Consider the following 13806-nt stretch of genomic DNA (forward strand, 5'->3'; position numbering starts at 1 on the left):
TTACAGTGTGACAAGGTGCATTGTCATGATGCAGCATCCAGTTGTCTGTGATGGCTGATCTCACTCGGGCAACTCTTTTCCGCAGTCTTTCAAGAATTACTCGGTAAACATATTGATTTACAGTCTGTTCTGTATGCAAAAAATCCTTACGGGCAATGCCATTACCACCGAAGAAAAACTTAGCACGGTTTTGTTTTCATTCATGATTTGACAAGTTGCATCATGTAACTTGTCACACTGCACTCTCAATTAATAAATTTTTGGCAAAGAAAAACATTCCTGTAGTTGCTGAACAACCTTATTCACCAGATTTGAGTCCTTGCAACTTTTTCCCGTTCCTGACTTCAAAATAACACCTCAAAGGACACCATTTTGGAACACTGAAAACATTAAAATAAATGTAACTGACCATCTGTAAGACATTCCGATTTCTGAGTTCCAACACTGAAGAGTGGGTAAAACCGTTTGAAGCGTTGCGTGGCTTCCCAAGGGAACTATTTCGAAGGTGATACAGTCCATGTATTTGGATTATAAATAAAACGTTTTTCTGAATCGGTCTCATTACTTTATTTACAGACCTTGTGTATATATATATATATATATATACTTATGCGATGTGAAATTTTATATAACTTATATACTAAACGAGAGTTTCATCTATTAATTATTTTGTTTTAAATTCAAATAAAAGAAAGAAAGGAGATATTAAAAGGAAACTATATCTTAAATAACTTTTAAGAAATAGTAGCTTGTCGGCCTCCCTTAGTGCGAGTGGTAGCGTCTCGGCCTTTCGCAGGTCCCGGGTTCGAATCCCGATCGTGCATGGCATTGATCACACGCTGTAAAATTGTCATTCATCTCATCTTCTGAAACAATACCTAACGGTGATTCTGGAGACTGAAAAAATTGATTCCTGTTTTATTTAATGAAAATTTTACTCGCGCCTGTTGTTTAACAAAACAAAAACTGAAATAGCTTACCGCTAAAAATAAAATAACATTAAAAAATCTTCGTGAATCTTTCAGCTAAAATTAAAACATGAAAAGAATAGTAATTAAAAGGCTGTTTGCAAAACTTCTCCGATATTTACATTAAAGTGAAATTTAAATCTTTCCCAGTTATGAATTTACATGTTATCATTACGCATACAATTCTATATATTTTGTAACTTATTTTCTTACTGAAATAAATATGAAAAAACTTCCATTAAGGATTTGTTAAATCAACTGTAGGATTAGCAAAAATACAATACCTGCGCTAAACTGCTTTATCTTAGGCTTAAACTAAACTAATAAACTAAATATGAATTATTATTATGAAAACTTTTTCCGGAACTGGTCGACCTTCCCTATGTTGTAGATTAATTTATTTATGTTTTTATTTTTTACAAGTAATTTAAATTATACAAATTAAAAATAGTTTAATAACTTTTACATAGAAAAACAATACATATTTTTTACAGTGTCTGAAGCTCAACACATACTAACACCGATAGAATCCGTTGAAATTGGAAGTGGTAACAAAGAAGATACAATATTGACATTAGATGATAGAGACTTGTGGTTGAAATTCCAGTGTCTCACAAATGAGATGATTGTCACTAAAAATGGCAGGTTAGTCATTATTTATTTATTTTTTCAAAATAAAAACATCCATTAAATCTTAATTAATTTAAGAGATAAAAATTAGATAATACATATATATTTTGATATACAAGGTCTGTAAATAAAGTAATGTGACAGATTCAGAAAAACGTTTTATTTACAATCCAATTATACATTGACTCACCTTCAAAATAGTTCCCTTGGGAAGCCACGCAACGCTTCAAATGGGTTTTCCACTCTTCACAGCAGTATTGGAACTCAGAAACCGGAATATCCTTCAGATGTTCGGTTACATTTTTTTAAATGTTTTCTATTGTTCCAAACTGGTGTTCTTTGAGGTGGTTTTTTAACGTCGGGAACAGGAAAACGTCTCAGGGACTCAAATTCAGGTAAATAAGGTGGTTGAGGAACTATAGGAATGTTTTTCTTTGCCAAATACTCATCAACTGAGAGTGCAGTGTGACAAGGTGCATTGTCATAATGCAGCATCCAGTTGTCTTTGATAGCTGGTCTCACGCGGGTAACTATTTCCGCAGTCTTTCAAGAATTTCTTATTAAACATATTGATTTACAGTCTGTTCTGTAGGCAAAAAATCCATACGGACAATGCCATTACTATCGAAGAAACAAATTAGCATGATTTTGATTTGCTCACGTTTGCTTTTTTGGGATGTGGTGAATTTGAAGTCTACCACTCCTTGCTCTGGCGTTTTGTGTCTGGGTCGTACTCAAATATCCAAGATTCATCATCAGTAATAACATTTTTTAGAAAATCAGGATGAGTTTCAATTTGCCCTACAAGATCGTGGCACACTTCCACCCTGTTGTTTTTCTGTTCAACAGTGAAGTTTTTTGGGACCAGATTTGCACAAACTTTTTCATGTCCAATTCGTTTGTCAAAATTTGATGCGCTGCGGTACGGTTCAAATTCAATTGTTCTGCGATCATTTTTACAGTTAATCGTACCGTATCGTCCCTGATTAACTCAACATTGTCGTCACTTTTTCACGTTAACAATCTTCCAGAGCGTGGATCGTCCGCAACTGATTCCCGGCCATCTGAAAATGCGTTAAACCACCTAAAAACATAGGTTCGTGACAGAGCGTCATCTCCATACGCCCTTTTCAATTTTGAAAAACTCTCAGTAGCATTCTCACCGAGTTTATCACAAAACTGAATTGCACAACGTTGCTCATAGTTAGTATCACTCATTTCTGTTACTTTATTTACAGACCTAGTGTATATATATTTCCACAGCAATCTCTCAAGAAATGATTCTATAGCTGATAATAAAAAACAATTTCATATAAACATAGGTCAGAAAACGGTTCGTTAGGAGTTTTGATGGAGCTTTCTGCTCCATCTGTGAAATAAAACCGTAAAAAAATTTTTGGATTACAAACTGAGAGGTTAATTGGTGCTTCCTTATGGTTTCTGAACTAAGAAATTGAATAAAACTAGTCTCAAACCTCTACCTCACTAAGGTTTTAAGAAAAACGGGGTAAAATACCAAAAGGTTTTGTCGGAAAATACACTTTTTAAGGTTTGGCTTAAAATAACTTTGTTAATTTACCAAAAAACAAACAAAAATTTCTATCTAACTTCGTAGAGAATTTAATTCTGAGGAAATTGATGAAACTTAACGTCTATTAAAATTAAACACAAATCTAAGAAGTTCAACTTTAATTAGAAACAAATTACACATACTGATTTCTCTTTTTGTGTCCGAATTATAATGTAGGTACCAAAGCTACTTTAATATTATTAGCCCGTTAACCGATTAAAAAAAAACATAAAAAAAAGAAAAATAATAAATTAAAAAAGACAGCAAATAAACATAACATATATGTTTTACGGGTGGAGAATAAATTTTAAAGAAAATCTTTCTAAAATTAATCAAATTTTTCAAAAATTATACAAATTTACTTAAGTAAAGTTTTTTCTAAAGCTAAAACCCCGTCAATAAAAACTAAAATAAGAAAAAAATTATCAAAAAGCATTGCTCCATCTTAGGTCCTGGGTCTTTAATTTTTAAAAATTGTACACATCTCTTGATAACTCTGTGTATGAAGTATAAACTTAACAAAAAAAAATGTTTAAAAGTTATTTAATCCGAGAGAAAAAAATCTGATGTGCGCACCACATGACTTCCTTGTAACCCTATTAATTTACATATACACATTTTTTTAAAATGAAAAGTACATAACATTTTATTTCATTAATAACTTCTGATATCTTTTAATTTTTTTTTATTGTTATTATTGAATTATTATTTATCGTAAAAGTTTTTTTACAATCAGTGGTTAATTATTAATAAATCAATATATTTAATTTTTTTAAAAAATTTAAAAAAAAAGAAATCGGATTTGAACCGATTACCTTCCCTTTGTAAGATCCAAATATTTCATTAATTAAACTTTCATTTGGCTATAACTCCGGAACTAGTGAAAATAACTACTACTTTTGATTGTCGTTGAAAAGCTCTCAACGAGTGCTTATTACTGCACTATAAGAAAATGTTCAAAAATACAAAATGTTTTGGATTTTGAGCTTTTTTGGACACTTTTGGTTCAGTCGATTGCAATCAAAAAGGGAGGTACTCAATTAGATGTTACAGCAGTCCTAAAACCGAAATTTCAACAGCCTGTGGCTAATCGTTTTTGAGTTACGCGAAATACATAGGTACGTACAGACGTCACGCCGAAACTAGTCAAAATGGATATTTCACTTGAAATATGAAAACCTAAATTTTTAGCAATCACAATACTTCCTTTACTTCGTACAAGAAAGTAAAAACATATATTTCAACGTTAATCATGAGTTGATTTTAAAACATTTTTCTTTTATTTTATATACGGTGAAGGTAACAAATTTGTTTCAATAAAGTTTTCTCTAAAATGCCTCTGAAGCAACTCAAAACTGGTTTTTTCGCGATTTCCCACCCCGTAAACGAACTTAGAAAAAAATGAATACGACCAATGGTCTCACATATATGAAAAGAAAATCGGTTCGTTCAATCCTGAGATATAAGACCAAAAGAAGGGCGACACACACACGAAACCGCAGATTCATACACACACACACACACACATATATATATATATGTGTGTGTGTATGTATGCTTCATTTTAACTACGTAGATGAACTATTTGGACCCTTAAATGTAAACATTTTCAAAAAAACATTTGTCAGCTAGAATAGCTATTTTAGCTGCATTTGCCGGGAAAATATTATATATACGTACATATTATATCAAATAGTGTTTCTAAAATGGTGGACTGGCTATACTTTTTCGGATTCTACTTGTAAAACTAAACAAAAAATATCCTCAGGAAAAATGTCAACCTCTCCTTCATTCTCACCCTGTCCGCCATTTTGTTATTTTTATATAAAAATTTATATCTCAAGTTCGGAGAGACTAATCACATTAATATTTGGTAAGGATCTTGGTAATAAAGTTTTAAAATTAGCAAAAAATCAGGAATTAAATACCTTCGCAAATTACAAAATGGCGGCCATGTTTATTTTTCATTCAATTAAATCTCCATAAATATTAGTTTTATCAAAACTTATGTTATTTAATAAAATATTAAGCCTTTTATTTTGAACAAAATGACATTTTATTTTTTTAAATCGGTTTACAAACAACCAAAAAATTTATTTGTAATTTATAGCAAGGTAGTTTTTTGGAGTCAATTTTCTAAGCATTTTGCAAACATACCCCTACTTTATATTAAGGTATATAAAGTATATGTATGCATAGCACGTTTAAAAAAACAATTGTCCCAAAATTCTTCCCCTTACCCAGAAATCAAAATAAAATTATCTTTTTATTTATTGTACATTTTATAACCAATTTTTACTTCCTTGTACGAAGTAAAGGAAGTATTGTGAACACGAAAAATTTCGGTTTTCAGTTTCAACGAAAATATCCATTTTGACCACCCTGAATCCATTTTGACTGGTTTTGGCGTGACGTCTGTACGTATCTCGCTTCAAAAACAATTAGCCATAGGATTTTGAAATTTTGGATTTAGGACTGTTGTAACATTTAGTTGTGTGCCTCCCCAGTTGATTGCAATCAACTGAACCAAAAAAGTCAAAAATCCCCCAAAAAATAGAATTTTGGACATTTTCTTAACTGCAGTAATAAGTTCTCATTGAGAGCTTTTCAACGATAAATCATTAGTGGTACTTATTTTCATTGCTTCCAGAGTTATAGCCAAATAAAATTTTAATTAATGAAATATTTGGATGTTACAAGGGGAAGGCACATCGGTTCGAATCAGACTTCATCTCCTTTTTTTTTATTTTAAATATATTGATTTATTAATAATTATTAACCTCTGATTGTAAAAAAACTTTTACAATAAATAATAATTCAATAATAACAATAAAAGAAAAACATATTAGAAGTTATTAATGAAATACAATTTTATGTACTTTTCATTTTAATAAAAATTGTATATGTAATTTAATTTAAAGGCGTAGAAGGAAGTCATGTAGTGTCCACATCAGATTTTCTTTATGTGTTCCTAGGCATAATAATGTGACCCCAAAAAAATACTTTGGGGTCAATATTGGAAGTAGAAGAGCCGATCAAAATAGAAAAATATCGAATTTTGATTTAAACATTTTATTTTTTCATTTATCATTATTTTCCCACTATATAAGAATATATAACCAAATATACGTAACAAATATATTATTACCAATGCCAGTAAAGTATTACAGCTTTATTGGCAGCTTTTTTAATAATTTTTAAAAGAAAGCCGTAATGAATGCAAACAATATATATACATGTAAGCTAAAAAATAAGTTACATTTATGGATAAAAAAACAATAAAAATGGTAGCATATTTTAAACCAAACATAATATGTATAGTATACATATAAATTTTAGAATATGTTATTTACAGAAATAATGAACTATTTCTCACAAGCTTCGCATTAATGTACAACTGTAAATTGTTGCTAAGTGCTAGCATATTAGCATATAACCCTAACAAACCAGAACTGTTTAGTTATTAACACCATTCGTCAGTACAAGGAAAAAAAAACAATACTACCAAGTTTTATTTGTCATTCCATAAGTAAATAAATACTAAGTGCTAAATTTCAGATACTAAAGTAAAATAAAACGCTGTAATTTTTTTTCTTCAATTAAATAGAATTTTCAAAAGATGTAATTAACTTTTAAACATTTCAACAACTTACAACGTATCATAAATCAGGTAACTGATGTCGAATTATTAGTGTTTTTTGCATTTTTTTTTTACAATAAAAGTTACATTAATTTCACTCAAAACTTTCAGAAACAATCTCTTATATAAAAGATAATGTCCTGACTGATTCACTACCTCATAATCATCGTACAACCAAAAATATTATAGGTAGAGACTTGAAATTTTCAGGGTACCTTCGTATCTTTAATTAGGCGTGCACTAAGAAAGGATTTTGCGAAATTTTGATTTTAAGGGATTCAAATCGATAAAAAATTAAATTTCGTGTTAACAGCGCTATCTGTTGGACGTAAAAGCAACATACGGTATACTAAATATTTTACGATTCCATTATAGTGTTACCGATATGTCTTCCCGCTATAGGCTAAAGAACTACTGGACCGATTTACGCGAGGGATATTAAAAGCGTAGGTAAAGCATGGAAATGAAGTAATTCATTACATCTGTCAAATAAGTAATATTAATACATCATGTGCGCGCGCTGAGCGACAGAATGAGTGTGCGAGTGCGCCAGAAGAATGCCGTTAAAAATTACAACTGTATTTCCCCTTTTTCATTATTTTAAATAATGACAAAAGTTCATAATAAACATGTGTCCGGAAATGGTTTGTTTTTAAATTAGGAATAACAAAGCTTTTACCATGATTTCTGCTTAGCGGTAAAATGAACCTATACCGAAATTCATCGAAACCGGAGAAGGAGGGAGAAAGGGAAAAATCGGAAAAGGGAAATAGGGAAAAATCGAAAAAGGTAAAAGGGAAGTGGGTAAAAAGGGAAGAAGGGAAATGTCAAAAAGAAAAAATGAGAAAACGGGGAAAAGGAAAAAGAAAAGAGGAAGGGGAAAGGAGAATGGAGGAAGAGGAAGGTGAAAGGGAAGTAAGGGAAAGAGAAACGGGAGAAAACGAGAAGGGAGAGCGAAGCGAGCCATGACACTCTGATCGTGACGGGAAGCGCAAGTAACCAACCATAGATCTAGCATCCCCATCGCGGCTTCGGCCGTGATGGGGATGCTAGATTTGGGATTGTAATAACTTATCTTTATTGGACTTTTATATTGAACTATTTTAATTCATTCATAAAATGGATTGGTCTAACAAATATTGTTCAATTTTCTTATCTTCCTTTTTTTTTGTTTTTTATTTGTTTTGGGCAACAATTCATTGTTTATCGTATTTATCTTCAGTATTTTTCATAAAAATTTATATTTCCCGTTTTATCAGGATTTAATGAAAATCTAAATACTATTATATTGTCGATTAAATATTTTTTATTTATAAAAAAATAAGTTTTCCATTAAAAAAGCATTGCGAGTGAAGCTACATCTATATTGAGGACGAAGTCGCGACGGGGTACGCTAATAAGACATAACTTACCTTTAACACCTTAATCTAACGATTGTAAGCAAGTTGATACAGAGTATAAATCACACCAATTAAAATATTCTTAAGAATAATAAGCTGCTCTGTGCTAGGCTTAATAGTAAATTACCAATATATAAGGCTCAAAAGAGGGCGTTTTTATTATGCTTTTCAAATTTTATCAACAAAATATTAAACGAAAAAATACATTTTAACAATGCATTATGCAACCAGACTTTAATAATACCCACTGATGCACAAGTGCGAAGTAAATTACAACAATCGTCAAGGTTCGTGCCGAAAACTACGCAAGAGAATATTAATGGCCATTATCGAGAGTTGCAGAGAATTTTTTCTACGGTTGAGAAAATATTGAGATTATTGATTTAAATCAATGATAGAATAATTGTTTACGAGATTTTTTTTTTTTACTTTTCGAAAAATATATTAAAATATACATTTCTGTGGTAATTATTAATCATAATTCTGTCTTTTTCTTTAATATCGATCAGTGTTAAAGACATTTCTTCCTTAGAATCCGACATAATTAACAAAAGGAAAAACAGTGTAATATAGAAACTTTGTTACCTACCGGTGTACTTTCAAATTATTAATCTCTGCTTGCTAACTATTAAAGCCGATTAAAATCAAAGTAAAAAAATCTGATGTGGACACCACATCACTTCCTTGTACGCCTTGTACTAAATTACATATACACATTTTTTTTAAAATGAAAAGTATATAAAATTTTATTTCATTAATAACTTATTTTACAATTTTAATTAATAATTTTTTTTACAATCAGAGGTTAATTATTAATAAATCAATATATTTAAATTAAAAAAAAAGTTTAAAAAAGGAGGTGAAGTCGGGTTCTAACCGATGTGTCTTCCCCTTGTAAGATTCAAATATTTCATTAATTGAAATTTTATTTAGCTTTAAATCTGGAACCAATGAAAATAAGTACCACTTATGATATATCGTTGAAAAGCTCTCAATGACGGCTTAATATTGCAGTTAAGAAAACGTCCAAAATTCAAATTCTTTTGGATTCTGGGCTTTTTTGGTAACTTTATTCCGGTTGATTGCAATCAACAGGGGAGGAGCACAACCAGATGTTACAACAGTCCTAAATCCAAAATTTCAACATCCTACGGCTAATCGTTTTTGAGTTATGCGAGATAGGTACATTCGTATATACAGACGTCACGCCGAACTAGACAAAATGGATATTTCCGTTGAAATCTGAAAACCAAAATTTTTTGCGATCACAATACTTCCTTTACTTCATACAAGGAAGAAAAAAAACAAATGATACATTACACAATACCTGTTTCTGCGATTGATCATCCCTACTCCATAGAGGAAGACACCCACCCGCCTTGTGACGCTTCCGGTCGCTGCACCTGATGGGCTTTAATGGGAACTACTAATTGATCAGTGGTTGAACAGCGTAGGCTTTTAATCGGTTGAACACCTGTATCGAAATGAAAATTTGTTTCAGAATGACCCTCATTATGACAAAACCGCGTAATTCAAACATTATAGTACAGCCACAGAAAAACTACTTTTTTATCCTAACTCGATTTTATGCCCATATGAATAGCCCAGAAAAATCTGTTATAAAACATTTTTATAATAAATTTCCCTACAACAAATCATTTCTTAATTATCTTTACTCAATTTGAAAGTATTTAAGATCGACGGTTTCCAGATTATCGGCCAATTTATATAATTAATAATTATTTCAGTATAATTATTAAAACAGTACTTTAATTTTAATAATTACTTTTACACGTAACAGATTTAACTAATCGAATACCATTTTTACGTCAGATAATTTAAATGCGTCATTCATAGCCATACGAAATACTGGAATAGTTAGTAAAAAGAGATTACTAATTAATATTCGTCCTTTGTTTTGAAAAAAAAAAACCTTTATAACATTGTGTCCACTGTGTAGGGACATTTTACAGATATAAAAACATAAACAATATGTCTAACCCTTTTCCTTTATTTCTATCTAAAAAAATAAATTAAAGAAAATTTATATTTTACTTTTTATTTTGTCATTAAAATCAATATATAAGTTTTCCGATTTACAGGAATTACCATTTTGCTGACAGATCAGTACAGACAAATAAATAAAATATCTGTTTAATACTTTAAGAATATTTAAGTAATCAAATATTTTTAAATACATTTGAAATAGGTGGATAAACGGAAGGACGCTGTAATTATACTTGTCCAAAAATTTATACAGTGATTCATGAAGACTGAAACAAACTTTCAGGACATGTTCTACTGGTGAAAATAAAAAAGTACCTAAAAACATAGATTCGGAAACGCTTCGTTAGTGAGTAACGGCTGGATTTCGTCCTGATTTCTGAGCATTCCATAAAATTAATCCAGACTTCAATTCTTTTGCCGGCCTCCGTGGCGCGAGTGATAGAGTCTCGGCCTTTCATCCGGAGGTCCCGGGTGCGAATCCCGGGACATGGCATTTTCACACACGCTACAAATCATTCATCTCATCCTCTGAAGCAATACGGTGGTCCCGGAGGTTAAAAAAAAGGATTAATTCTTGGAACACAAATTAAGGGATAATTTTGTGATTTTATATGAAATATGACCTGAAAAATTGAAAAAAAAGATCCCGCAACTATATTTTTAGTAGTTTTTGCAAAAGTTGGGGTTAAAAACAAAAGATTCGGGTTTAAAAACACACTAATTTATGTTTGGCTTAAAATAACTTTCTTAAATGTGTAATAAACATATAAAAGTTTTTAACAAAACTTGCAGAGAATTGAATTCCGAGTAAAATAGTATGAATAAACTCTACAGAAATTAAATAAAAAAGTACGAATTCGAAATTTATTAAACATAAAGAATTAGCTATTACCTGGCTAGCGTTTACCTAGCAATTCTACTCAAAGAAAAAAAGTGTTTGTGCTTTAATTCTGTTTATTGAAGTATTTTCCGATACACAATATTTATTGTTTTTCCGACCGGTGCGAACACGAATAAAGGTTTTCCGACGCGTGAGCAGGTCACATTCAGCTGTCCATGTGAGAGGAATGGATTTTTCAAATACAATCCACACAGTTGTAGCGACTGACCCTGTGCTTTGTTGATGGTCATTGAAAACGCGACGGGCTTGAGCAGCACGTGCTCGAACGGTTTCCAGTTGCTCGTCTGTTTCTGAAGTTCGTAATGTCTTTTTCTTCTGTACTTGAGGTGTTGTAGATCGACCAATCGCTAGTCGTTTAGGTGGCGTAATTGATTTGACAGCGAAAGTAATGCTTTGTGACGACTACAACCGTATAAAAATTTCTTAAACACTTTTTATTTTTAAAATTTTTTTACATTGTGTCAGAGGTACAAAGAAATTATTTCCTCGATTTCACGGGACCTTGTCGGCCGGTGGTCTGCACTCCTAGCGGGGGCCTTTAATGCCTGGGTGACCACATGGGGATCGATCATGAAGGGCGTCCAAGGAGTATTTTGAACGACGTAGAAGCAATGTTTGATTTGATATGCCTGAACGAGGAGCTACATTTACCTTCAGAAGAGGAGAGATAGGCTTGGTGATAGATGTAACTTTTGTCACCCACCCACTTTTGTGGCTAATAGGGTCTCCGGATGGACAGTCTGGGAGGGATACACTGCGCCTCCGATCAACAGGCTGTCACAATAACAATTGCGGACGGCGATACTCAAGGAAAATGAGAGCCTGCAGCAATAGGCTGGAGTACAAAAAATCAAGATGAAGAGAAATTTGATCTACGTGGGGTTTTTGAGGCCAACACAGCTGAAGAAAAGGCGGCATGCCTGGAAGAAGCCCTCACTGACGTCTGAAACAAAACGCTTCCTCAAAGGTATGCTGGTAGTGGTTATCCACCTGCCTATTGGTGGACAGAGGAGATTGGAAAACAGAGAAGAGACTGCCACAAACGCAGGATGGCCATGCTCGCACGCCTTGACTCCCTGAGATTACTATAAAACACATATTATAAGGAAAGCAAGAGACATCTTGCTGCCCTAATCAGAGACTCAAAGAGGGCGTGTTGGCAGAGGCTCCTGGAAGAGGTGGACACTGATCCTTGGGATAGGCCCTACAGATTGTTGGTCAAAAGAGCACTTAAACCATAAGATCATACCAAGCTGGGCGAGAATGAAATCTATCGCCATCGAAGACCTCTTCCCACGTGGAGAGGCATTAACGGCTGACGACCGTGGCGAAATGGAGTTGCCTCCTCTGTTCACCATTGACAAAACTGGCTGTCGCTGCTAAGCGCATGCCTGCGGACAATACTCCTTAGACGGATTACCTGCCAAACCTGGCGGTTAAGTTGACGGCCCGGGTGAACCCGGGGGCGCTACTTGATGTATTCAATGCATGTATCAAAGAAGGATCGTTCCCAGAGAGCTGGAAGCGGCAAAGGCTTGCCCTTATTCATTTGCCGGGGAAAGATCCGGTTCTCCCCACATCCTACAGGCCGCTGGCCATGATTAACGCTCTCATCAAGCTCCTCGAACGGATGCTGGTACAGAGACTGGACAGTGCTGTTGAGGAGAAGGGCGGACTCTATGCAAACCAATACGGGTTTCGAAAGGATAGGTCTGCCCTTGATGCAGTTTCCATAGGTAGGATTGTGTGTCCTGGTAACCACAGATGTAAGGAATGCCTTCAACAAGCATTACTCACGGTGCTATCCTCCAGGCATTGATTGGTATGGAGTACCGGATTACATAATCAAGATGACACAGTCAAACCTAATTGGGCGTAGACTGACTTGCAAGGTGGAGGTAAGAACCCTTGATCGCAGGTCGGTACTCGGACCAACCCTTCGGAATCTTGCTTATAAAGGTGTATTTCACCTTGCATTGCCCACTGGCATCATTCTGATGAGGTACGCAGCAGACAATGTAGTGATAGTAGTTGACACTACCACTAGAAGGGAGGCGACTGTAAAGATTAACATTTCCTAAAGTATAATCAAAGATTGGATGAGAGGAGTTGGACTAGAGATGGCCCCCAATAAGACCAAGATTTTAGGCATTGCAGCAACCAAACGGAGACCTAGACTAGCCATCACAATAGAAGGTCTCAACATATTGAGTCACAACCAGCTATGAAGTACCTGGGCATCTGGATAGATTCCTGGGTGCGCTTGGGGCGCAAGTGTCAGAAGCTGACAAAAGAGTCAACAGGGTTATTGGACTAGTAGCCCGCCTACTACCCAATACAAACATCCCAAGACAACAACGGAGGAAGTATGGCTTGCTCCACACTTTTATATGGAGTAGAGATGTAGGCGGGTGCCCCTAAGTATAAGAAGTATAGGAGGCCACTGAAGGCACAGCACAGCGGGTGCTGTCTCCGGGTGGCGTGTGCATACAAGACCGTTTCTGGAGTGGCAGTGAGATCCTTGAGGGACAACTTCCCATTGACCTATAAATTGAACACCGAAGAAGGATGTGGGAGCTGCGAGCACTTTCAACAGAAAGGAAAATGCAATTCCAACATATAATGGAGGAGATGATGGACATCTGGCAGCAGAGATGGAATCAGGGCGATGGACACACCGACTCCTACGT

At 33.9% G+C, this 13806-nt stretch overlaps 1 protein-coding gene across 1 annotated transcript in view; it reads left to right on the plus strand.

Annotated features, from left to right (window-relative positions):
• byn (T-domain transcriptional activator brachyenteron) overlaps window positions 1–13806 on the plus strand; it is a 62264-nt gene that overhangs the window by 31277 nt on the left and 17181 nt on the right. The window contains 1 exon segment of the mRNA XM_075376417.1: window positions 1463–1613. Within this exon segment, the coding sequence (XP_075232532.1) occupies window positions 1463–1613 (151 nt within the window).

Source organism: Lycorma delicatula, chromosome 10, assembly GCF_047948215.1.
Source record: "Lycorma delicatula isolate Av1 chromosome 10, ASM4794821v1, whole genome shotgun sequence".
NCBI classification, from domain to species: Eukaryota; Metazoa; Arthropoda; class Insecta; order Hemiptera; family Fulgoridae; genus Lycorma; species Lycorma delicatula.